This window comes from Eleutherodactylus coqui, chromosome 2 (genome assembly GCF_035609145.1).
Source record: "Eleutherodactylus coqui strain aEleCoq1 chromosome 2, aEleCoq1.hap1, whole genome shotgun sequence".
Classification (NCBI taxonomy): domain Eukaryota; kingdom Metazoa; phylum Chordata; class Amphibia; order Anura; family Eleutherodactylidae; genus Eleutherodactylus; species Eleutherodactylus coqui.
The window spans coordinates 48,226,088-48,249,688 of NC_089838.1; the positions used below are offsets into that span (position 1 = coordinate 48,226,088).

The 23,601-nt window shown below is 44.9% G+C and overlaps 1 protein-coding gene across 1 annotated transcript; it reads left to right on the top strand.

Annotated features, from left to right (window-relative positions):
* The first annotated feature begins 1,721 nt into the window (after positions 1-1,721).
* Positions 1,722-23,159, top strand: LOC136611311 (zinc finger CCCH-type antiviral protein 1-like). Its single transcript, XM_066590810.1, has 14 exons — positions 1,722-2,289; positions 4,572-4,707; positions 6,207-6,555; positions 8,296-8,580; positions 8,668-9,471; positions 10,671-10,733; positions 10,831-10,954; positions 11,104-11,272; positions 11,486-11,606; positions 11,931-12,027; positions 15,281-15,395; positions 15,471-15,601; positions 16,067-16,218; positions 19,974-23,159. The coding sequence occupies exons 1-14, from the start codon at positions 2,006-2,008 to the stop codon at positions 20,261-20,263; spliced, it is 3,120 nt and encodes a 1,039-aa protein (XP_066446907.1). The 5' UTR covers positions 1,722-2,005; the 3' UTR covers positions 20,264-23,159.
* The last annotated feature ends 442 nt before the right edge of the window (positions 23,160-23,601 follow it).

Genomic DNA, 23,601 nt, shown 5'->3' on the forward strand with positions numbered 1-23,601 from the left:
TCACCCGATGCACAGTAATTCAACCCCCCAGCAGGCGAGATGCCGTCCATCCACATGCAGCACTCCGTCAGGGTGCGTTTAACTAGTAGGATGTCTATTTTTATTCTTATCGTGGGGGGCATTTATACCCAGTTGGTGGCTTCGTTTTAAAGTGCACTATATGGTTCGAATATGTGTTGGGTATCTTGTGTATTCACGCTTTCAATGCCTGTAAAAGGAGGGGGTTTTAATTGCCAGGGAGATACGGGGGGCATTTCACGCTTTGCCTTTGGGTCCCTCCTAGCAGTTATATTCCAGTACAAAAATTTTGTCATCTACACACACCAAACTTGGATGTAACATCTTGCTCGGTGGAGCAGATCTTTGGTTTTGGGGGCTCCTGGTGATCAAACATTCTGCTGTTCAGACCATAAGAAGCATCTGGATTCATACATTACCCAGACAATGGATGATGTCGGGGAGTCTTAAGGCTGATTTACACGGGCAGATGATCGCTCAAAGATCGCTGAACAGACAGTTTGAGTGACAGCTTTGAGCAAACATTTTGCATAAAAATTAATTGGTATTTAATTAGCTACTCAGCTACTATAATAGCAATTAAGTTTGCAAATGAAGCCTTCTCTGAATGCAGCTAATAGCCCAAGGCTGTTATCTGATAAAAATGAGCGACGATTTTTTTTAATACTGGACTGAATTTAATGATCAGCCGAAAAGCAGACGATGGGTGCACATTTACACGCACCGATTATCGCTAAAACGATCGACGATTAGCAATTTTTTTTAGCGATAATCGTCTGGTGTAAAGGGGCCTTTACATCATATTTCACTTTCATGCCTACTGCTGGGATCGGAGTCTATGCGGTCGCCCCCAAATACTTTTCAGGATGCTGATCGATTGTTTACCCCTAAACAACAGACTTGACTTTAGAGAAAGGCCACATTGTCTGTCATCCAGCAGTCCCCACCGGATCTGCCTAAGGGCACTTTAGAGGAATGATTATATTAGTTGTTATACATGGAAGGTAAACCTCTCCATGAGGGTGCGGGCAGACGAGCGTAGGCGTATTTACGTTCGCACGAGCGCAACGTATAATCGCCTGAGCGATCGTTTTTCACCGATCACGACCAGAGCTAGAAAGCGTATTTCCGTTTGTTCCTACTTTGCAAACGGTCTTTTCGGCGATCGAATATGCGTTGGCGCGTATTTCGGTCGCATATGTTCCGGTTTTTTTCGAATTGCCGTTTTTACGCGCCGTAAAATCGCCCATGTGAACGAATACATTCGAAACCATTGCCTAAGATGGTCACGTATATACGTTTGGTCGCAAAAACGCGCCGTTTATGCGCTTGTCTGCCCGCACCCTGAGGGTGCATTCACACGAACGTATATCGGCTCGGGTTTTACGCCGAGCCGATATACGTTGTCCTCGGGTGCAGGGGGGGGGGGGGGGGGAGGATGGAAGAGCCAGGGCCAGGCACTGTGCTCCCGCCCCCTCTCCGCCCCTCTGCACTATTTGCAATGGGGAGAGGCGGGACGGGGGCGGGGCTAATTCGGGGCCCTTTAGCCCCGCCCCCGTCCCGCCTCCTCTCATTGCAAATAGTGCAGAGGGGCGGAGAGGAGGCAGAGAGGGGGGGGCGGGAGCTCAGTTCCTGCAGTTGGCTCTTCCATCCTCCCCCCCCCCCCCCCCCCCGCACCCGAGGACAACGTATATCGGGTGTGAATGCACCCTAAGATTGCAGGCTGCAGGATTCATCCTCTTTATGCATTGAATGACTTTTTGCTCCGCATTATATATTTGTTGCACGGAGTGATCAGATGATTGTGATCCAGCAGCTGAGTGAGGAATGGAAACAGACCGGGATGAGATCACGAGGTTGTAGTTTCGTTTCTTGTCTTTAGCTCTGCAGGATCCGCCCTGTACAAGAGGAGAAGGAAAACATTCAGGCAGCCAGTCTCTCCAGTGAGCACAAAGGTTCATCGTGCCCATCGGGACGGCCAAGGATCATGTCGGACCCCACAGTCATCGCCTTCCTGACCAAGCTTCTTTGCAAACATGGGGGTCGGCTGCCCAGGGACGTGCTTCCTCAGTTCTTGGAGCTTTCCACTGAGCAGATTGATCAAATCCTGCAGGATGAACCCCATAGGTTCCCGCAGGTCGGGGGTCTGGTCCTGGCCCAGACCGCCGCAAGGATCTGCAGCAAGTACCTGAAGAATGAGCCGGAGGAGGAGTGCGACAAGCTGCACCTGTGCAGACACTACCTGCAGGGCAGGTGCTGGCGGAACAGAAGGTGGGTGGCCCAAGCGTAATGTACAGGGCAGGTGGTCGGTGACCCGGGAGTAATGTAGAGGGCAGGAGATGGGTGACCCGGGAGTAATGTACAGGGCAGGAGATGGGTGACCCGGGAGTAATGTACAGGGCAGGAGATGGGTGACCCGGGAGTAATGTACAGGGCAGGAGGTGGGTGACCCGGGAGTAATGTACAGGGCAGGAGGTGGGTGACCCGGGAGTAATGTACAGGGCAGGAGGTGGGTGACCCGGGAGTAATGTAGAGGGCAGGAGGTGGGTGACCCGGGAGTAATGTAGAGGGCAGGAGGTGGGTGACCCGGGAGTAATGTACAGGGTAGGAGGTGGGTGACCACAGAGAAATGTACAGGGCAGTTGATGGGTGACCCGGGAGTAATGTAGAGGGCAGGAGGTGGGTGACCCGGGAGTAATGTAGAGGGCAGGAGGTGGGTGACCCGGGAGTAATGTACAGGGTAGGAGGTGGGTGACCACAGAGAAATGTACAGGGCAGTTGATGGGTGACCCGGGAGTAATGTAGAGGGCAGGAGGTGGGTGACCCGGGAGTAATGTAGAGGGCAGGAGGTGGGTGACCCGGGAGTAATGTACAGGGTAGGAGGTGGGTGACCACAGAGAAATGTACAGGGCAGTTGATGGGTGACCCGGGAGTAATGTAGAGGGCAGGAGGTGGGTGACCCGGGAGTAATGTAGAGGGCAGGAGGTGGGTGACCCGGGAGTAATGTAGAGGGCAGGAGGTGGGTGACCCGGGAGTAATGTAGAGGGCAGGAGGTGGGTGACCCGGGAGTAATGTAGAGGGCAGGAGGTGGGTGACCCGGGAGTAATGTAGAGGGCAGGTGGTGGGTGACCCGGGAGTAATGTAGAGGGCAGGTGGTGGGTGACCCGGGAGTAATGTAGAGGGCAGGTGGTGGGTGACCCGGGAGTAATGTAGAGGGCAGGTGGTGGGTGACCCGGGAGTAATGTAGAGGGCAGGTGGTGGGTGACCCGGGAGTAATGTAGAGGGCAGGAGGTGGGTGACCCGGGAGTAATGTAGAGGGCAGGAGGTGGGTGACCCGGGAGTAATGTAGAGGGCAGGAGGTGGGTGACCCGGGAGTAATGTAGAGGGCAGGAGGTGGGTGACCCGGGAGTAATGTAGAGGGCAGGAGGTGGGTGACCCGGGAGTAATGTAGAGGGCAGGAGGTGGGTGACCCGGGAGTAATGTAGAGGGCAGGAGGTGGGTGACCCGGGAGTAATGTAGAGGGCAGGTGGTGGGTGACCCGAGAGTAACGTACAGGGCATGTGGTGGGGGACCCGGGAGTAACGTACAGGGCATGTGGTGGGGGACCCGGGAGTAACGTACAGGGCATGTGGTGGGGGACCCGGGAGTAACGTACAGGGCATGTGGTGGGGGACCCGGGAGTAACGTACAGGGCATGTGGTGGGGGACCCGGGAGTAACGTACAGGGCATGTGGTGGGGGACCCGGGAGTAACGTACAGGGCATGTGGTGGGGGACCCGGGAGTAACGTACAGGGCAGGAGGTGGGGGACCCGGGAGTAACGTACAGGGCAGGAGGTGGGGGACCCGGGAGTAACGTACAGGGCAGGAGGTGGGGGACCCGGGAGTAACGTACAGGGCAGGAGGTGGGGGACCCGGGAGTAACGTACAGGGCAGGAGGTGGGGGACCCGGGAGTAACGTACAGGGCAGGAGGTGGGGGACCCGGGAGTAATGTACAGGGCAGGTGGCGGGTGATCCAGGGGTTTTGTGCAGGGAGTATGATAAATGATAGGACTAGATACAGCAGCTAAGTAGTTGGTATCACATGTGCTAGGACTGTATACAGAGTCTCACCAAATAGTATCACACATGATGGGATTAGATACACAGTGTAGCAGGCAGTATCACACATGATGGAATTTGATACACTGCTAGGCAGGAAGTATCACAGATGATAGGATTAGATATGCAGCTCAGCAGGCAGTATCACACATGATAGGATTAGATACGCAGCTCAGCAGGCAGTATCACACATGATAGGATTAGATACGCAGTTCAGCCGGCAATATCACACATGATAGGATTAGATACACAGCTCAGCAGTCAGTATCACACATGATAGGTTTAGCTACGCAGCTCAGCAGTCAGTATCACACAATGTAGGTTTAGCTACACAGCTCAGCAGGCAGTATCACACATGATAAGATTAGATACAAAGCTCAGCAGGCAGTATCACACATGATAAGATTAGATACACAGCTCAGCAGGCAGTATCACACATTTCCTCTTTTTCAGGCCACCCTGCACGTTCTCCCATGATATTTTTTCATCTCACAACCAGCTGGCTTTAAAAGCCAATGGGATCAGCGGACTGAATGATGATGAGATAAAGGTCCTCCTGCTCCAGAATGACAACCAGCTGCTGCCTGAGGTAAGTACACCCCAACAGATGGCTATAAAGCCGCTTCCACAGGGGTGACTTTATCGCACGGTTTTGTTGCGATGTGAGAGTGTTACAAATCACATGTATGTGAAGCCCATGCTTTCTTATGGCTTCTTCCACATTACCTATGTTTTGTAGCCTGTAAAAGTGTGAAACTACAAAATCGCTATACAGCCTCGATTTGCGATTTTTATTTTTTCTGTAGCCCATGTTTTCCTATGGAGCACTGCGGTGCGATGCAACTTTTACAGTAGGAAACCCTACTGTAAAAGCCCTTGCTGCAGTAAAAAACAAAAAAAAAAATGCCACCAAAAATAATTACCAATATCACCTAATAACACACTGTCATCTCAGGAGCGCGTCTCCTCTTCACCTCCAGCACTCATCTTCAGTCTTCTGCCAGCCATTCCTGGATTGGAGGCTCAAAATCCCCGCCTCCAGGAAGGGTTGGCTGTGATTGGCTGAGGCACAGCTCTAGCGAACCAATCAGAGGCGGTGCTCAATGAGCCAATCACAGCCATTCAATGAATTAATTAAAGACCAGGCTGTTTTAACTGTTTTAAGGAATGGACACTGTTTAGGGATTTACTGCTATATTTTTTATGTATTTTTTTGCTTAACTACCAAAATTATCCTGGCTGCTTTTTTTTTTTTTTTTAACATATAGGGCTGTTTTTTATATCTTTTTTTTCCATTGAATTTTTCTCAGTTGTTTAGTTTTATTGGGGGTAAAAAGCTAAAAAAAAGTTGTGTTTTTTTTAATATTTATAGTTGTTTTTAAGAATGTGTACATTTACACTAAAATAAAGAATGGAAATGGGTTTCTTATTTTGTTGCCAACGTTTTGATACATAATATGTACAGTTTTGGATTACCGGGCATATAGGGCGACGGCTTTAGTTGGCAGCTGCGGGTCATCATTTTTTTTTTTATACATGCTTTTTCAGTTTATTCTGTATAAGACCTCTGGGGGTCATTCACATTGTCTTTTTTTCACTCTTTTCTACTGAAGCTGGGGCATCCATATGAGTCCCGGTTACAGGGCAAACATCCCTCCTGTAGTGACAGCAGTCACTGGCAGAGCTGATCGGGGTCTGCTAGGGAGCTGCAGTTCTGCTGTAACAGTGGCTCCCGGCGGTCACGTGATCACCCGGTTAAAAGTGGAAGGATTTATTCCACAATGCACTTTTTAGTACATAGCGCACGCTATGTACCCAGGAAAGGAGAAGGCAGAAGCTGTTAAAAAACGATTCTCCCTTCTCCTCCGGGTTCTCGGCTGTGACTAACAGCTGAGAATACGACCTGCTCATGCTTGATTGCAGGAGCAGAGGCTTTAATCCCACTTTTTTGTATGTCTGCTATTAGCCAGGATTAAAGCCCTGGAGCAAACGGCGTATATTTGTTTACAGCACTTGGTCCTGAAGGGGTTAACTACTATAATACCGCCCCCTACGTATGCCTATATATCTTTATCTTGTCTGCTTCAGGTGTGTGTGAAGTATCTACATGACCAGTGTAATCTCGGGAAGGACTGTTCGCGGCTTCACATTTGCGGTTACTTTACACGAGGAGAATGTAATCGTCGCGCTTGTAAACGCTCTCACCATCTCATGGAGTTCTGCTCTGACTTATTACTTGGCCGCTGTCGTATGTCTGAGGTGTCCGTCCAGAACTTCCAGATGATTAGTTCCGTGAGGCACAATGAACATCTGCAGTCACGACGGAAAGAACCTGAGAAGAGGAACCCTGCAGGTCGGAGGGGCAGAGGAAGACCCACCTATAGAATCCGGGAGGACTCTCAGGATGTGTCACGAGGACGACAACAAGAGCGTACAGGTATGGGATATGTATACACAGAGGAAGCGTTATATACCATTATACTTTCATATTCAAAGCAGAACTCCACCCAGAGAGATCAGCTCTGTAGTTGGAGCTTGGAGTACTGATATGTTTCTTGGCATCATCAACAATCTTAGAGTAGAACCCGAATTCCAAAAAAGTTGGGGTGCTGTGTAAAATGTAAATAAATGTAAAGAAAAAAAGGCTTCAATGATTGGATAATCTTATCTAATCATATTGTATTCACAATAGAACATAAAACACAAATCAGAGGGGGTGGGGTGGGGGGGCAGTATTCCATTTCATTTATAACTTATTTAGAAATTCATGCCAGTAGCGCATCTCACAAAAGTTGGGGCGGGGCCGTATCTACCAGTGTGTATCTCATCTTCTGGGAAGTGAGGAGACCAATGCTGGAGTTTTGGGGGAGGAATGTTGTCCCATTCTTGTCTGATGTGGGGTTATAGCGGTCCTCGGCGTCTTTGACAGATTTTTGGTTTCATGATGCACCAGATGTTTTCTATTGGTGGACAGTCTGCACTGCAGGCGGCCCGTTCACCCCCAGACTTCTGTGAAGCCATGCTGTTGTGATGGATGCAGTATGTGGTTTAGCGTTGTGGTGTTCTACAACCCTTTATATACTGCTTAGTACTGATAGCGCCTTTCATGATGTGTAAGCTGCCCAGGCCATAGGCACAAATGCAACCCCATACCATCAGAGAGGTAGGACTGTGCGCTTATGACAAGCTGAAGGACACGGCGTCTGTGGTTTCCAAAAAGAATTTCACATTTTGATTCATGCCTTAGTCTATTATAAATGAGCTTTGGCCCGGAGAAGACGCTGGCGTTTCTGGATGGTGTTGGTATATGGTTTCTTTTCTGCATGATACAGCTGTAACTTGTACTTGTGGATTGTACAGCTAAGTTTGTTTACAGACAATGATTTGTATTCCTGAGCCCATGTAGTGATTTGTATTACAGAATCATGCCTGTATGTAATGTAGTGTCGCCGGAGGGCCCATAGATCTCGAGCATGCAAGACTGAGTGTCAACCTTGTCCCTTGTACACATGAATTTCTCCAGATTCTCTCACTCTCCTGATAATATTATATACTGTAGATGGTGGGATATTCAAAGTCTTAGCAATTTTACATCGAGGAACATTTTTGGGGGAAAATTGTGGAAATGGTTCCACAATTTTTAGATGCAGTTTTCCACAGATTGGTGAATCTTTGACCATCCTTGCTTCTTAGAGACTCTGCCTCTCCAACATGTTCTTTTTATACACAGTCATGTGACTTAGTAGAAAATCAACCCTCCAGCTGTTTATGATTAGTACCACTTACTTTTCCAACTTTTTGTTGCCCCTTGCCAACTTTTTTGAGATATGTTGCTGCCATCAATTTCTAAATAAGTTATAAATGAAATGGAACAATGTCTCCTTTCCTCCTCTGATATGTGTTCTATGTTCTACTTGGAATAAAATTTGGTGAGATGAGATTTTCAAATCATTGCATTCTTTTTTTCTTTATATTTTATACAATGCCCCAACTCTTTTGGAATTAGGTTTGTACACCGACTTAGTAGGTATACCGCTTTGGTATATAGTGTGGTTCATGTTGGCACCCAAGTGACCCACCATGGACAAGTATGCAGCTCTATTGGGGGTCTCACAGGCCCCTGATTGTAGAGGCCAACTAAATTTCACTTTTTTTTTAAAATTGCAATTCATTTTAGGATCCAAAAATCGTGAGAGATCAAGCAGTCGGTTAACATCAAAGAGCATGGATAGTCTTGGGTGGTCTGGAGACGATGATGGCGAAGTGCAGAAATTTCTGCTGGATCAGATAATGGATGATTGGTTTAAGAGGGACAATGACTCGTCACCCAACCTGGCAACCAAATCCTCCTCTATTCTCCAGTTTATGCACTACTCAACTCCAACTGTATCCACCCATATTTATAGATCCGACATCCAATCCAAATTACCGGCAGCTTTACCCAAAGTGTCTTCTCAGCCAGGTACAGATCCCAGTAGTGTCTTACCCCAGGTATCAAGTGTTGTAAAAATATACATGGCCAATAATAAATCCATAACTTCCTCTACAGAAATCCCAGATGGCATCTTGTCTTCATCGTCGACGTCCTCTGCCCCTCAACCAAAACAGACCATTACCCCAGTGACCACTGCAGGTACAGTTAATGCTCCATCAACAATTTCTGCTGGATCATGCAGATTGGCTAATGTACCTGATGACGGCCCAACGGTTTCTGCTTATAATAAGTCTCCCACAGTAGTGAACCCATCCACTACTCTTTCGAAAGATTCATCTGTTCCTTTGGAGAAACCAGTGATGACACCATCTACAAGTCCATACAGTGCTTCCCCAGCTGTTACCGCCATCGGACCGTTCACCTCTACTGCAACGAGTCCTTCCATTGCTCCTTCACCATCTTATAGCAGATTGGTTGATTCTCCTACAAAAGGTCCATCTGTTCCTCTTGAGAAACCAGTGATGACACCCGCTGCAAGTCCATACAGTGCTTCACCACCAGCTGTTACCGCCATTGGATTGGTCACCTCTCCTGCAGCAAATCCTTCCACTGCTCCTTCACCATCTTATAGCAGATTGCTTGATTCTCCTACAAAAGGTCCATCTGTTTCTCTTGAGAAACCAGTGATGACACCCGCTGCAAGTCCATACAGTACTCCACCAGCTGTTACCGCCATCGGACCGGTCACCTCTCCTGCAGCAAGTCCTTCCACTGCTCCTTCACCATCTTATAGCAGATTGCTTGATTCTCCTACAAAAGGTCCATCTGTTCCTCTGGAGAAATCAGTCCAGTCCAGTGTCCGGTCTGCAGGTTACTATACATCCATGTATGGAGCTACCTATGTGTTACCAAAGTCAAGTAAGTACATGAACACAGTTGAGCTAACGTAGACAACATATTTAACCCCTTAGGGATCAGATAGAATTATTATTTTTTTTAATAACAAAATTATCCTCTTATTCATCCACCCATCAGTCTCCTTACCACATCTCCTGGCTGAGCTTCTGCAGTGCCCTGGGTCACCTCACCGCATGCCAGCTGGCTTGTTACAAAAGGCTGTATTCCTCAGATATTTCTTCCTGCAGGACTGGTCTCTGTGCTGTAGCATTCACTGGTTATGAAGGAATCCTAATCTATGTCCCCCTGCTGGTCTCTGAGCTGTGACGTAACGTACATTGGCTGGCAGGAAGAAGACTGCTAGCCAATGTACGTAACCTCACAGGAAGGAGAAGAATCAGCCAGTTGGAGGTGAACCCCCCGGACTGCAGGAGACAGGAAAAGATAGGTGAGGTAAAGATCTGCTAGGTAGACTAAAGGGGGAGGAATAGGTAAGTATAGAATTTTTTATTTATTTTTTTAATGACAGAACCCCTTTAAGGACAAGGGATTTTCATAGGTAGTTGCATTGCAAGAGCCATAAGTCGTTGACAGCCGTATGAGGGCTTGTTTTTTTTTTAGAACGAGTTTTATTTTTTAATGACCCCACTGTGGGGTACATATAATGTGTTGTAGAGCTTTTTTTTATAAAATGTTCTTAGGGAGAGATAGAAAACCCCCCAGAAATTCCATTTAAAAAGATTTTTTGTGAGGAAAAAGAAGTAGATTTTTTTAACTGGATTTTTTAAAATTAAACTTTTTAGTGACAGTATTGTTCGATCGCTAACAGGATAGTACACTGCATTACCTATGTAGTGCATTCTATTAAGCCTATGACAGCAGCCTATTAGACTCTAATAGACTGTTATATGGCAGACATGTAGACCTTTGTGAAGCTTTCAGGTGCCATGGAAACCCATTGGTCCTTTGTGATTGCAATGTGGGGTGCCGATGGGTGACATAAAGAGCCCCCTCCCCATGTGATCTGCTTACTTGTCAGTAGCCAGTCAATGCAGCACCTTAAAAAGGTGTATGTGCAGGCTTAAAGCTCATTAGTGAGGTCAGTAAAAAGTTTTTTTGCAGTCACGAAGGGGTTAAGGATTTAAAGGAACCTACTCCTTTAATACATCGCTGATATGAAAAGTGTTTCTCATTTAATGTTTTTTGTGTTCTTTTCCCAGCGGAGCCTGACATCGCCCTGGTGATCTGTCTTTCTAATGTTTGGAAACACTGCAAGTTAGGAAGTAAGTGCCCCCCGGGGAGGGTTTATAGAAGGAACCCCTTGCTCTCCCTCTGGTTGGGGTGAAGTGCTGGTAACGTGGGGTTCTCCTTTATCTGCAGAGCTTTGCCCACATCTGCACTACTACCTGCCGTACTGCTGGCAGATTCACAAAGGGACGGGATGGGAAGACCTTTCCAATATGGAAGAGATTGAGAGACAATACTGCGAACCGAAGATGGACAGGTACGGTGTGTCCAGAACTGACATTAAAGGGGACCTCCACCTAAATGACGTGGTGGGCAGTGATGGGGCACAGTGTGATTGCTCATGGCTCTTTGCATGTGTGTATCTTGGGGGCGGAGAATCAGCAGGTAACTCCGCCCACTTTTCAGCTGCAGGATTCCAATGATTGACTTTCTGACTATGAGATCTGGCATGCACCGCGTTCGTCGTCTTTCCACTGTGTCATCGGTTGAGAAGCCGTCTGAATACGTTCTGACTACGGAGTGGCTGTGGTACTGGAGGGATGAATACGGCACTTGGACACAATACGGACACTCTGTAAGTTGGCACAGGTCACCTGATAATGGGGATCTCCGTGGGCGTAGATATAGGGGGCACAGAGGTTGTAGTCACACCTGGGCCCAGGATCTTGGGGGGCCATATGAGAAGACCGTATGGGGGCCTGCTGTACGTGTTACATTTGGAGGTCTCTGCAGAGATCAAAACCTCGCGGTGATTAAAATATTTTTCATGTTTTTTCTCTCCTTTTAGAACGTAAAACAAGTGAGTGCCAACATATTGTCCTCCGACTTCGAGAACATCTATCTCTCTGATTCCACCGCTGACATTACATTCATCACTGGTAACCAGTCCTATGAGATCAATTTTCGAGGTACGGGCATGGGTGAGGTCACACTCACAATAAATGGCATTGTGCTCCGAAAATCTGCCAAACCGACCCCCAGTAATGTTCTGTACGGACATAGAGCATAGAAGATGACGACAGGAGGAGAAGACCCTGTGCTCCATCTTGGTGGCCCTTATATTAGCTCCTTACCTCTTAGGACAGATCGGTGTTTCTCCTCGGCACTTTTTCACTGGTGATTTTACAGCCACGTTTGCTAGTTTTGAAGTAGTACAAAAAAAGATAATGAGTTAATGTGAACGCCCCCTTTAAGATGTTGGGTTCCCTACAAACTATTGTCTGTTGTTTCAGAGATGAAGCAGAAGAATCTTCAATACAAAACAGAGAAAGACGTGCGCCGGAGACCGCGGTTTGTCAGTTTTGAAGATGTGAAATTACTAAAAGGAAGGTAAAGACATCATAGATAGATAGATGGATGAATAGATAGATATGAGATAGATAGATATGCAATCAAAATTGTTCACATCCCCATTGCAAATTAAGTTCATTTGCCAAATTTTCACACTTTCATCTGTTTGTGGAAAGCCAATCAAACAACAGTTTACTGTATATACTCGAGTATAAGCCAACTTTTTCAGCTCATATTTTTATGCTGGAAAATCCCCCTCGGTTTATACTCAAGTGAGGGACTAGGTAAAAAGAAACGCAATGCTCACCTCCCAGCCGGCGTCTGTGTCCCTGGCGCGATGTAATTCTCCCCACTGTCCTCTCTCTGCTCGGCTTTGAATTCCCCCGCCGTCAGCAAGTAAGCTCTGTGATTGGATCAAGAGCCAGCCAATCGCAGCCGTCACTCGATCATTTACGGCCATTCAGTGAATGACATCACTGAATGGCTGTGATTGGTTCATCGAGTGCTGGCTGGGAGGTGAGTATTGCATTTTTGGACTTCTTTTACCTAGTCTAGCTAGGCTTATATTCGAGGCACCTAGTTTTCCCAGTTTCTTCTGGTAGAATTAGGTGCCTCGGCTTATACTCTGTTCGTCTTATACCCGAGTGTATACGGTAAACAGCTCAAAACAAGTAACTTAACAAGTGGTTTCTCCAAACTCAACACAAAATGCTACTTTTACTGACTGCTGCATCTGCAAGTCAGGTCTTTTCCCAAGTGCACCTGATGTAACTAATCAAAGCTTCATTACTTGCACCAGGTGTGCTTGAGATAAAACACATCACATACATGGACTGATAAGGACTTTGCTGACTGTGAGATTTGATTGTATGTCAAGAAAGGTGTCCAAAAAGTTGTGAAGATATCATTGCCTTTTATAAACAAGGAAAAGAATACAATAAGATACAAAAACTGAATGTTCCTAGAGATACAGCTGGAAGCGGCTCACAAGTTCAAACGAACACGGGCTGCACTACCTGGACATGGCAGAAAGAGGACGCCATCACTGGCTGCCACCGGGTTCTTCAAGAGGAATGTGGTTTAACCTCTTAATGACGCGGCCCCTCTTTTTTTTTCCACTTTCGTTTTTTCCTCCCCCCTTAAAAAAATCGTAACTCCTTTATTTATCTATTGACATAGCTGTGCTATTTAATGTACTGAAAAACGTAAAAAAATTTTAAGTGGAGTAAAGTGAAAAAAATGACATTCCGCCATCTTTCAGTGCGTCTTGTTTCTACGGCGCACAAACTGGAACAAAAATTACTTGATAACTTTATTCTATGGGTCAGTACGATTACTACGATACCAAACTTGTATAGTTTTTTTTTTTTACTGTAGTACTTTTTTGTATTTTTTCAAAGACATTTCATTTTTTAAAAATTATTTTCTGCCGCCAGTTTCTGCGAACAACTTTTTTATTTTTCCGTCTACGTAGTTGTGCGAGGGCTCATTTTTTGTGGTATGTCCTGTAGTTTCCCTTAGTACCAATTCGGAATACATAAGACTTTTTGATCGCTTTTTATTGCATTTTTTTCTGGGAGACAGGATGACTGAAAGTGCATTTCTGGCGTTCTTTATTTTATTTTTTCAGACAACGTTTACTGTACGGGGTAAATAATGCGCTACTTTGGTAGATCTGAATTTTACGGACGCGGCAATACCAAATTTGTATTTTCTTTTAGGATTTAGATTTTTTTTATTATAGATATGGTAAAAGGGGAGGGGGGTGATTTAAACTTTTATTACTTTTTTTTTTTTTTTTTTTTTTACAATTAATAAAACTATATTGCTCTTATTTTCACTTTTTTTAAGCCCCCCTGGGGGACTACGACATGCAATGCTTTGATCGCTCCTGCAGTATGACGTAATGCAATAGCATTATGTCATACTGCGATTTGATAGGCAGTCTCCTAAGGCAGCCCTGGGGCCTTTCAGAAGGCCCCCGGCTGCCATGACACCTGTACGGCTCCCTGCATTTCTCACGCGGGGGACTGTACGGGATTTAAATGCCGCTGTCAGAAGTGGTTGCCGATTGCAGATATTGCCTGCGGGTGTCAGCTGTAATAAACAGCTGATGCCCGCGCTTTCTTCATATATACCCAGACGCATGTAAATGTATGTCCTGGAGCGAGAAGGGGTTAAAGACCCTCCAGTGACTGCAAAAGACCTGCAGCTAGGTGCGGTAGCAGGAGGCAGTGAGATTTCCATCTGCACAGTAAGGCGCATAGTAAACACTGAAGATCTTTATGCCCAAACTCCAAGTTGTCCACCATCACTGACCTAAAATCACAAGAAAAGCCGCCTCCAATATCCTCACAACCAGATAAATAACCACAGAAGTTCGGGATTCTGTTCTGTTGAGCGATAAAACAAAACTGGAACCTTTGAGTCCTCTGGATCAGCGGTACGTCTGAAGAATGAAGCACTGAGAAGAGCCCCCTGCCTAGAGTGAAGCATGGTGGTAGCTCGCTGATGATCTGTGGTTGGAAACCTGCAGATTGTGGAGGGGGAGATGGAGTCCATCAATTGTTAGGAAATCCTAGGAGAAAACGCCATGCCTTCTGTGAGGAAGCTGAAGCTCGGGCATCAATGGACCTTCCAATAGTACAAGGAACCCAAGCAGACCTTCGAGTCCACCAAGGCTTCAGAAGAAGTCCTGGGAGATTCTGGAGAGGTCGTTACAATCACCTGACTTGAACCCTATAGAAAATCTTTGTTGGGATGTGAAGAAGGCGGCTGCAACACACAAACCCAAGAATACTCGTATTAGTGACCTGAAGGCCATTGTCTATGGGGAATGGGGTAAGACCCCTGAGGAACGTTGTCAGAAGCTGCTGTCTGGTGCTGCATCACGTCTGCAGCAGGTCAGAACAGCAAGAGGAGCTCTACAAAGGACTGAAGACGCTTGTTATGTGGGGCAGTAATTCAGAGACTGCAGCAAGTGGCATCTTGTGTTGAATGTGGATTAACTGTTTGTTAGATCAGTTGTGTTGAGGCGTTTACATTGTTCTTGCTTATTTTTTTGTAAGCCGCTGAAAGTTTGTAAATTTTGAAAATAAACCGAATTTGTAAGGGGCTTATTGTGATTACAACTAATTGTGATTACAACTTTAGACGATAAGAGAAAGACATGAGATGTAATTATCTACAGTCACTTTCTAGAAATACTAACCATTCTGTAATAGTTACTTGCTATTCCTGGATCTCCTACAAGGTGGCGTTATTTTACTTATTATACTTTTTATCGCTTTAGCACAAAATCAGCAGCGGCTGCGCGGTCCCCCCAGAAATCAGAAACGTCCCCCCTGAAGACTGACATTTACCCAAAGACATGGCAGGCAGGGGCCATGCCAGAGATCGGCTGCCAGGTAACGTACAGTCCTAGGAGGCAACGGGGGAGCTGGGACCGGAGTTGATAACTTCTCTTCCCTTCTTCCCCACAGAAAGTTCTGGTCTCTGCCACCTCCAGCGAGTTCTCCGAAATAGTCAACAACTTCACCAAGACAGTCAGCGGGCACGTGGTGAAGAGGATGTGGCGTCTGCAGAACCCATCCTTGTGGCAGGTCTTCCAGTGGTATGTCAGCTCCTCACCATCACATCTTGGGGTGTTTAATATGTACCGCATGAAACGAGATGGGAGAGGGCGGCCTGTAAGGTAAAGCCCAAGCTCATAGTGATCACATGAACCTTGGGTGGTGGTACTCTACAGAGAGAAGATGCTCCAAGTTATGGTGGCCCCATCTCTCCTCACTATGTGTGGTGGGCCCTACAAAGAGAGGACACTCCAGCATATTGTGGCTCCATCTCTCCTCACTATAAATGGTGGGACCCTACAGAGAGAGGATGCTCCAGCCTATGGTGGCTCCATCTCTCCCCACTATGGGTGGTGGGCCCTAAAGTGAGAGGACGCTTCAGCCTATGGTGGCTCCATCTCTCCTCACTATGGGTGGTGGGCCCTACAGAGAGAGGACATTCCAGCCTATGGTGGCTCTATCTCTCCTCACTATGGGTGGTGGGACCCTGTTGTTTTATTTTTTAGGCAAAAGGAACAGATGAAAAAAGCCAATCAGGGACGAGACATGAAGGAAGTCCGTCTGTTTCACGGCACACAGAAATTACATGTCGACGCCATCTGCATTCAGAATTTTGACTGGCGCATCTGTGGCACACATGGCACGGTGTATGGACAAGGTAAGCCCCAGCACCATGGCTCTTTATTTTCCCATGTGGGCTGCAGATGGCCAATCAGATGCTGCCATTGTGGACTCAGCTGTATGCGATGACTTACATAGAGGTCACACAACGGATCATTTATATGTATAATATCTTCTAGATGTCGTTCTCCTTGAGCTAGAGGGCGCTCTCACACCCACTAAGGGGATCCCCAAAATATAACACGTCCCTCCATTATCTGAGCCCTTCCACAAAGCTGAGACTGATCCAAGACCCTCCATGCTCCTGCATTATGACGTACATCTATGGCGCTGATCACCAGGGGCCTCGGAAGCTGAGCCTCCCGTAGTCGGAGTGGATTTGCAGCTGTAACTTGCGGCCACGGTCCTGCTGCAATCAGCTTGATGGGAGTTAAGCTCCGATCCCGCTGATTTATGCAGACTACGGCTTTTAGAGGGTTTTGAGAAGGAAACAACATAAATTTGGTATATCTTGAATCGTAATGACGGACAGAATATACCACGTGGTTAATGGAATGCGGATAAATAAAAAATGATGACAGAGTTGTGGGTTTTTTGGACACCTTAGGCTAACTTCACACAAGCGAACGTGAAATGAGACCGTGAATCATGGCCCCATATCGTGCTTGCCAACATGTGAATTTCCCGTGGACACAAAGCATTTTTAGGTTAAAAGAGCCTCGCATTACTTCCGATTTGTCACGATTTGTTTCCCGCATCGCGATGCCATGTAGGAAAACATCGCTCAATAGATTTTGGATATTTTCATCAAAATTAGAAAAACTATTATAATTACACACGGTCCTCCAAAATAAATAAAAGGACGCTTTCAAAATGGCACCAACATACAGCGCACATGTCGCAAATGTTAAATATTAGCTTTTTTGCGTGGTATGGATATCTGCCTTGCAAGCAAGTTTGAAAATGGGAATTTTTTTTCTATATTTATAAAAAAATATCTAAAAACGTACAGAAAATTAACGCAAAGCGTATCAGCCAAAATGCACCACTAACATAAAGTACAATGCATCATGTTAAAACACGAAAAAGTTGGATACATTTTTTATCCCGCACCGCAAACAATATAAAAAAAACAGGCCAGAGTACTTCTTTCAGCTCATTTCGCCTCTCAAAAAAACGCAATGAGAGCTACCTGTACATGAGTGAGTGCGATATTGGACTTAGAAACTCAGCCCAATATTGCGCTTGTCAACTTGCATTTTACCCGCGGTAGCAAGATGATTTTCAGGCAAAAACTCCTCACATCGCTTTTGTGAATTTACGATCCTCTCCCACGAGTTTCACTCGCGATAGCCGATCGGAAGTGTTTCCCATTGATTGCGAGAGCCATGCAATGTATTTAAGGTCTCATTAAAATTAATGGGTGATGCATTCCGAGGAAAGCAAAAAAAAAAACATGCCACAATTTTTTCCCTCACCGCATCACAGTGAGGGAAGCATCACTAATGCGTATGACTCCGTTCAAAAGAATGAAGCTCATATCTGTGCAGGTTTTGTGAGTCTCGCAACGCACAAAACTTGTGCGAGATTCTCAGTTGTGAGCAACTGGCCTTAATGTGATCAAAAAAGCCGTATGTACCCCAAAATAGTATCAATAAAAACTACAGCTCGTCACCCAAAAAACACACCGCACCCCCACAGAGCTCCGCCCATTGAAAATAAATAAGTTAAAGAAACTTGGAATGCAGTGATGCGAAAATAAGGGTTTATTAGGCAAAAGTGGAGAAACTTAAATACATATATATATAACTAGCTGATATACCCGGCTTCGCCCGAGTTAATTTGGTACTGGTGTTTATCTGGTGTTCACATGGAAAATCTTATGAAGTCGTAGTTACTTTAGAGATACTGAGGAAAAACATATGTTCACCATTTTGCATAGTTACACAGGAAACACCACAGGGAGGTAACCATGCGACGTTTCCTTTATATAAAATGACATCAGGAAATAAGAGAATTAGATTACGTACATAAAATTTGGACACTAATTCTTTTGCGCTTAGAATTGAATAATCGAGTTGGGACCCATTAGCTTTTCCTATTTATGACATAATCAATGCTCATGCCAAATTTCCCGTTTCTATGACACCGGAAAGTGAAAAAATTACATTCCGGCACGTAAAATTTCGATGCCAATTCTTTTGCGCTAGAATTGAATAATCGAGTTGGGACCTATGAACTTTTCCTACTTATGACATAATCAATGCTCGTGCCAAATTTCACGTTTCTATGACACCAAAAAGTGAGAAAATTAGATTCCGCATGTAAAATTTGGACGCTAATTCTTTTGCGCTAGAATTGAATAATCGAGTTGGGACCCATTAGCTTTTCCTATTTATGACATAATCAATGCTCATGCCAAATTTTCCGTTTCTATGACACCGGAAAGTGAGAAAATTACATTCCGCACGTTAAATTTGGACGCTAATTCTTTTGCGCATAGAATTGAATAATGAAGTTGGGACCCATTAGCTTTTCTTATTTATGACATAATCAATGCTCATGCCAAATTTTCCGTTTCTATGACACCTGAAAGTGAGAAAATTACATTCCACACGTAAAATTTGGACGCTAATTCTTTTGCGCATAGAATTGAATAATGGAGTTGGGACCCATTAGCTTTTCCTATTTATGACATAATCAATGCTCGTGCCAAATTTCCCGTTTCTATGACACCGGAAAGTGAGAAAATTAGATTCCGTACGTAAAATTTGGACGCTAATTCTTTTGCGCATAGAATTGAATAATGGAGTTGGGACCCATTAGCTTTTACTATTTATGACATAATCAATGCTCGTGCCAAATTTCCCGTTTCTATGACACCGGAAAGTGAGAAAATTACATTCCGCACGTAAAATTTGGACGCTAATTGTTTTGCGCATAGAATTGAATAATGGAGTTGGGACCCATTAGCTTTTCCTATTTATGACATAATCAATGCTCGTGCCAAATTTCACATTTCTATGACATTGAGAAGTGAGAGATTTAGATTCCGTACGTTAAATTTCGATGCCAATTCTTTTGCGCTAGAATTGAATAATCGAGTTGGGACCCAATTACTTTTCCTATTTTGGAGATAATCTATGCTTCTGCCAAATTTCATGTTTCTACGACATCGGGAAGTTGGAGAACTTTTGGAGAGTCAGTCAGTGAGTGAGTGAGTCAGTCAGTGAGTCAGTCAGTGAGGGCTTTCAGCTTTCTATATATATAATTTTGTTATTGTCATAATCGTCCCGACCCGCAGAAAAATGTATTGTGATTTGTGCTGCATGATTTACACGGTAAAAAAAAGCAGCCCCAAAACAATGGCAGAATTGAGTTTTTTCCTCCCTGCCCTCCAAAAAATGTAAATATGTTCTACAATAAATTGTATGTACACAAAAATGGTACCAATAAATACTAGAGCTCGCCAAGCAAAGAACGAGCCTCGTACGGCCATGTCGATGGAAATATGAAAAAGTTATGGTTTGTGAAAAGCGGAGATGAAAATCCCCAGAAATCTTTGCGCCCTTAGGACCAAAATAGGCAGTCACTAAGGGGTTAAGCATGTGATACATTGCATCCGCACGCACAACACTGCGGATTAGTGACAGTCTGCAGTTATGATACATATTTCAGCAAACTGCAGGCTGTGAATCCCTGGCGGTTCTACAACTACAACTCCCAGCATGGCCCGACATCCTCAGATTTCGCCAAGGATTGTCTTATAACCTGTCGCCATTCTCTCTGCAGGAAGTTACTTTGCCCGAGACGCCTCGTACTCCCATAACTACTGCACACCGACACCTAGTGGGACACGGATGATGTTCGTAGCTCGCGTTCTGGTGGGAGATTATGTGGTGGGAAACACCCAAATGAAGCGCCCGCCGCAGCGACCCGGCAGCAACACGCGGTTCTACGACTCCTGTGTGGATGATGTCTTCCATCCCTCCATCTTTGTGGTGTTTGAGAAGCATCAGATCTACCCAGAGTATCTCCTGGAATACGAGGAAGAACAGAAGAAATCCTGCATTATCTGCTGAGGCGCCAAACATAGAATGAACCGTAATATGAGGAGGAGCGAATCTGAAAATTACTGCGATTGTTAAAAAAAAAAAGAATGATTCAATAGTTTCCATATAGGAGAATATGACGATCACAGCCCACCTAGAATAGACATTAAGAAAGTGTGATACATCGTCTGGTTCAGACCAGTCCAGGCGCTGCTGCTCTTGGTGCATTGCATCTTGGGAGATGTAGGGTTTTTTTTGTGGCTGGTAAAACATTACATCTCCCAAAATGCAACATATCAGAGCATGTTATACTAGTACTAAGCCACCAGAGCGCAGCAAGGAGCCATATTAGTATAGAACAGGAGGCATATTATCCTTTTACTACCCACTTCTACACGAGCCAACCTAAACAACCAATCACTGTGAATCAGCCAACCCAAATAAGCAATCACCGGTAATGAGTAAATCCAAACAACCAATCAGGCTGCGAATGGTGTGCATTTGGGGAGTAATATAGATATATCCGAACAGGAGAGCAGCAGATTGTTGAATGCAGCTCTGAATGTGACTAGAGTATAAGTCCTGAAACATTTTGGGGCACATTTACTGAAACTTGTGCTTCATAAGTCGGTCTTACTGTTATTCCTGCTGAAGTAAGATGCAACAAATGTATTAGAAGACTTGCGCCTCTTGCTAAATTTATTGCATCTCCGTGCCAGAAAGTTACATTTGTATTATAATTTAGTACAGTTTTTAAGGAATTTTAGAGGGCATTGGAAAAAGTGCAAAAATAAGTAACTTCTTTACATCGGATTTCGAGCGCAGTCGTTCATAAAGTCCCCTTTTTGTGCATGTAGCCTCTGTACTGGAGATTTGAGTTTGGAGGAGAGTAACGTCCTTCACCCCTAACTAATGCTCAGGTCGGATTGTGCCTTTCGCTGCTGGTCTGTAATGGTGGGGATTATCCCTAGGCAGACCGGAGGCAAGGATTAGTGAGGTCATCACGCGGGTGTGGTGACATCATTTCATTTGGATCTCCTGCTGGGCCCGTTTATCCACATGGGGTGGTAGATGGGGCCGATAGGCCAGCGGGCTCCAGGCGGCCCCTGGTAACACTGCACAGCAATGGCGCTTCCACTAGATGGAAGGTCTTCTGGACGATATTCCGTCCTGCTCTCGTATATATGGACTCAGGTCCGTCTTGTGTGATTATAACCCTCCTGCCCCCTGCAGGTCACCTGACAGGAAGCCGGACAGGAGGGTGAAAAATTGAATATTTGCAAGAAATCTGAATTTTCTGCAGACTTACTGAAGATTTGATGTGAATCAATAATTTCTGTAACAATCAGATTCTTGAAGGGATTCTCCACGATGGGTGGGTGTGTCAACCGAGGATATGACTTCTGCCAGGACAAACCCGTACTAGGGTGCAGCCCACACCAGAGGTGACAACAGTGGAGAGTCTCTTCTTTTACTCTGTTAGGCTCACCCAAGTTTTACTGAACCCCTGTAGCCAATGTTCACCCCGTTCATACCTGTAACCCTTTTGTAGTTGGACAATGGTAGTCTTGGAAAAATACTGTATATGAAGGAATAAAGAGATTTAAAGTGGGACTCTTAGATTTCTTTGGGGTCTACAGCAGCTGACATCAGTGAAGGTTTAGTAGAATTTTGGGAAAAGTGGTTGTCATGCATCACCCTGTTGCCAAAAAAGAAACAAGTTCCAGCCAAGGCTCTTAAAGATTCCCCTTTCACCTATAAACCTTGTGGTGCAATTATACTGAAGTCTATGGAAAGGGACAAGATTAAGTGACGCGAAGTTCACATGATAAATATATAGTAGCAATGCCTGTGTTGGGTGTGGGATTCAACAAGGACACATTTACTCACACAGTCCATACAAAATCCATCCAGCCTTATTTTATTTCAGTAACACATCAGTAGAGAAACAGCCACTTGCAGCAGAAAAACTTTGTGCAATAAGCAGAGATAAAACACCTGCCCGGCTGGCCACTAACTAGACAGTGCTTTGCTCACCTAGCATTAACATGCAGCATTTGTCAGTAAATAATCAGCCATTCACAGTGGACTTGTGTTCACTCCCTGGCTCTGACCCAGACTGCCTGGGATTGCAGACTTTTATGTCCCAGTAAAGAGCTCAGTGGAGACAGCTAAGCTTACCAGGCCCTAGAAGAAGTCCTGTACTGGATTGAGAGGGGGAGCGATGGGTCCACCATCAAACTATCCATCACTTTAATAAGATCCAGCTCGTAGCACTTAAATAACAGAAAACTGTTTGCTGAATAAAGCCATCATTTCTGTACATTCATCTCATCCAGTGTAAGCATGTGAGTGAGATCTACAATCCCTCCAATAACTCTCCCGTACCATACATATATATATATATATGTGTGTAGTTTAGGTTTCACATTCTATCTCATTTCAATCAACCAAAAAACACTCCGTGCAAAATTCTTGCTCATTCGGATAACTTCAAGGTGACCCTCATCGGCCATGAAGTTTTGACGTTTTCACCTGAAAATTCATTTTTTTCAGATAATTTTTAATTTTTTTTTGGTTATGTATAACGCTGTGTACCTTTGGTCTGCGTTATACATAGGGAATGTTATCAGCTTTATCACTGCACTTAATGGAAGGATGATCCTGGTTACAAAAGCGGAATTGAAAAACCTTGAGAAGACGGTTGTTGTGAATGACGTTGCAGAAAGAGGCGTCACTCGTTCAGGCTTACAATGACATCCTCACAGAAGATGAAACTGAAACAATTTTTTTTACAGATCAAAAAAACCACCCAACCGCTACTGAATCCTCTCTTAGTAAAAAATAATGGTCAATGTTCGTCCACATTATGTTTTGATTCTCTAGTAATTATTGTTGTAAATAAAAATGTGTTTCTCTTATAGAAGGTGTGTGCATTATGTGAAAAAACATATTTTAATGTTTCATGTTATTTTAGGAACTTTTTGGAATTACCTTTTTGGCAAATTTGACTCAGTATGTTTTTAGACAATTGCTGGGGTTGCCTGGATGTGGCCACATCAATTTCCCTCAGAAGAAAAAAAAATGTCCGAGATAGGGAGAGTATACCGCTTCTGAATGGAATTAATCATTGTGTAATGCGTATACTATGTTCCAACTTTGAGGGTCGCCTAGCAGTTATCTGATTGAGCTGAAGTTTTGTACAGACTGTTTGATTTTTTTTTTTGTTATTGGGACAGGATTAGGGGATGGGAGCAGAAAAAGTTTAACTTTCGGAAAATTACCTTTTGCTAAGGGCCACCCTAATATATACGCACTGCAACTCTTTTATTATAAATGTAGAAAACAGCAAAACTGTAACTATGATA

What these genes read in the sequence shown, in the direction of transcription:
- LOC136611311 (XM_066590810.1), top strand. Translation starts at nt 2,006, where the DNA reads ATGTCGGACCCCACAGTCATCGCCTTCCTGACCAAGCTTCTTTGCAAA. An exon ending in ACGACAACAAGAGCGTACAG is followed by an intron (nt 6,556 to 8,295) that starts GTATGGGATATG and finishes AATTCATTTTAG; the next exon opens with GATCCAAAAATCGTGAGAGA. An exon ending in TGCCAGAGATCGGCTGCCAG is followed by an intron (nt 15,396 to 15,470) that starts GTAACGTACAGT and finishes TCTTCCCCACAG; the next exon opens with AAAGTTCTGGTCTCTGCCAC.